The following is a 2,948-nucleotide window of genomic DNA, read 5'->3' on the forward strand; positions in this document are numbered from 1 at the left end:
TAGTTTCTGCAAACTATCTTTAAGCATGCTATTAGAGGTTCTGTTCATGAAGCTATCTCTATCCACATTTTGTGCCGCACACGGCGTATATTTCACTATTTCTACATTTATATTTCCCCTCTATACATTGTTATTGCTGCTGGAGTAGCCGTTTGCACTGCTGACTCCAGGCATACTAAGAAGGTTGCCACTTTTATGTGATAACGATAAGAACTATTCCGTTTTGTCATGTTGCTAACATTGAAGTGTATCGAACAACCTTCACTACTGCCTTTTTGGAAAACGTTGTAACTCCGTTTAGGCTTAACGCTGAACTCTATTTTCGTCTTATTGGCATTTTCAGCATGCCTTGCAGTGCTGTGATACGCAAGATTCACCTTCATTTCTCCTTGTTTTCCTTTTAATAATGTAATTTCTCTTCTGTCCTCAATCCTTTTGGTTCTCACTTACCAAGTCAGCCAAGCCTGTCATATAACGTTTGTTGTCGGGTTTGTTAATGCTCCAGCAGGCCACTCAGTTTTTTTCAGCACTCTCATTATAATATTAGTATATGCACACTTACAACACACTCTTATCATTATTATTATCATTACTATTATCACTATCATTATTATTATTACTGCTCTTATTTTAATATTAGAATATTCAAACAGTCAAAACACATTCCTATCATTATATATTATTACTATTACTATTTCCATTATCACCATTAGCATTACTGTAATCTTAACTTATGCCCATAAAACAAACTGAAATATACCAAGTTGGAAAATTGGATTAAATATCATTTGTATACCATATTAAATTATTACTTTGTATCCATAGACATGTTTCCGACACATGTGTATACTTGTATTTTCTAAATTTTACGATTGTAACATATTCATCAAAAATTATTAAAGTGTATCGAAGTTCAGTAAATGTTACCACATTATATCAAAATGGCATATTTTAATGATTTCGTAAAATTGGTCAAAAATCCATAAAATTTTAAAGTACTTAAAACGCTACCAAACAATCAAAAACTACGGCAATCAGGGCAAATTGTTTGCTTGCTAGAAAACTACCATTTCGGTACTTTTTCGCATCATTGTCATCCTCATTATCTTTACCGCTTCTCCAGCCACAAACAGGTTTGTCTTTTCCTTTATTGACTTCTTCGCATTTGTCTTGTGAGCCATATTCTGAGCATTTTACAGTTGTTGCTGTAGCTCCATCTTTTTTTGCTTCTTTTTCTAGTTTTTCTTTTACTTCCTTTTTCAATGTGCACTTTTGGCCCGCTGGTTTGTTTTCATCGTATTTGCAGCCTTGGCTTTCTAGTTCTTTACATTTGTTTTCGTCATTTCCTGCTGCATTGCAAACTTTCTCCTGATCTTCCGCTGTTTTTGTGTCCGCTTGCTGCGGTGCTCGCTCAGTAGTTGGCCTGGCTGCTGCCTGCGCCTCCATGGCCGCTTTGGCGAGGTTAGCTAGTGTTGTGTTGAGCAAAGTTAGTTTCGCCAGTAGCTCTGTTTTTTGGGCCGCCGCTTGTTCGGCTGCCTTGATTGCTTGTGCTGCTTCTTCCATCGCTTCGGCCCACTCTATTTTATAGGTTAAGGTTTCCCCGGCCCCGCGGCCGTAATAGACGCAGCACCCGTTGTTTCCGCCGACGTCGCCGGTGCAGCCGTTTGTCCCTGGGTCGCCGTTCGTTTTGCCTAGGATATGTGTTATTTTGTTGCCGTTGGCGGTGCTTTGCGCAATGCTGTGTTGCACGTTGGCAGAAACTTCTCTTATTCTGTCCGCAGTCGGTGCGTTTTTATGGTAACGCGCTAAGCATGTTTGGTGTAGCTTTTTCCAGTCGTCTTCCAGATCCGTTCCTCCTGTTGGGTCCTTGTCTAGTGCTGGGCTTAAATTTGCGCAGGCGGTCTGACCTTGTCCGCTTGTTAGTAACGCACAGATGCACATAATATCTTGTTTTAGTGATTTCCCTGCCCGGCTCTGGGCGTTGGCGTTTCCTGGCTTGCCGCAAACTGCGTCTCTTGTTGTTGCCCCGCTGCGTCCACTACTCGGACTGAATCGTTTGGTTCGTCCGTTCCGTAGAGCGCCTTGTTCATTTTACTGTTAGCTGTGTTTGTATGTTCCTGCACCTTAATTTTTTGGGTAATGTCCACCGTTGCCTGTATGTCGTCAATTACTTTCTTAATTTGCGTTATTAAGAAAGCGTTGTTGGGCGTGCGTTTTAGCCTCGCGTATTCCCGCTCCTTTGCCATCTTCGCTACTGTCTTTGCTTTGGCTTTGTATTGGGAGAAAGTTTGAGCTGATGTTAGCTTGTGGGCTTTGCCTTCTTTGTTCAGCTTGTCTCTGCTGTCTACGTTGTCGGTCGCTAGCTCGACGGTTGCTTCCGGGTGGTGTAACGAGAAATTTAGAGCTTGGGCCTCCGCGAGCAAAGCGTCGTTTATCTCTGGTGTGCTTGGTGCGGCGTAGGGGGTTGAAAGTACTGCTACTGCGGAACAAAGCGTGGCATAAGCAGCTGCATTGTCGCCTTCGCTTGCGGCTGCGGCTGATGCCCTATTAGCTGCGCATATTGCCGCGCATGCTACGACTAGCACCAGTGAGGTTGCCTGCATTGAATTTCTTGGTAGTGTACAAATTAAGCTTGCGTTTCCTGTTGAATCCTCAAAGAACTAATAAAGACATATATTAGAATATGCATTATATAAAGATTATTAGCTGCATTTCCGAATCTAGTGTTTATAAATCTGGTACATCACGTACAAAAAATGTATTTTTTACTTATCAAAGAATAGACATTTACTCTGTTTCTGAACCATTTGGTATCCATGGAGGTGAGTGACAGACTCATTAGAATATGCATATATCACTTTAAATGGTTGTATTTTTCATATGTTCAACTTGAATAAATGTTGATTTCACCATATAAAACGACAATCACCACTTCCTAAATTTTGTCT

At 41.1% G+C, this 2,948-nt stretch overlaps 2 protein-coding genes across 2 annotated transcripts; both read right to left on the bottom strand.

Annotated features, from left to right (window-relative positions):
- Positions 1-999: 999 nt before the first annotated feature.
- TEOVI_000614900 (Trypanosome variant surface glycoprotein C-terminal domain containing protein, putative) lies at positions 1,000-1,563 on the bottom strand (the record flags this gene model as incomplete). Its single annotated transcript, XM_067220388.1, has 1 exon — positions 1,000-1,563. One exon carries the CDS (start codon positions 1,561-1,563, stop codon positions 1,000-1,002), a length of 564 nt encoding a protein of 187 aa, XP_067076489.1.
- A 389-nt stretch (positions 1,564-1,952) lies between these two features.
- TEOVI_000615000 (variant surface glycoprotein (VSG), putative) lies at positions 1,953-2,603 on the bottom strand (the record flags this gene model as incomplete). Its single annotated transcript, XM_067220389.1, has 1 exon — positions 1,953-2,603. One exon carries the CDS (start codon positions 2,601-2,603, stop codon positions 1,953-1,955), a length of 651 nt encoding a protein of 216 aa, XP_067076490.1.
- Between the last annotated feature and the right edge of the window lie 345 nt (positions 2,604-2,948).

Source organism: Trypanosoma equiperdum (assembly GCF_001457755.1).
Source record: "Trypanosoma equiperdum strain OVI genome assembly, contig: ctg_1143, whole genome shotgun sequence".
Taxonomy (NCBI): Eukaryota; Euglenozoa; class Kinetoplastea; order Trypanosomatida; family Trypanosomatidae; genus Trypanosoma; species Trypanosoma equiperdum.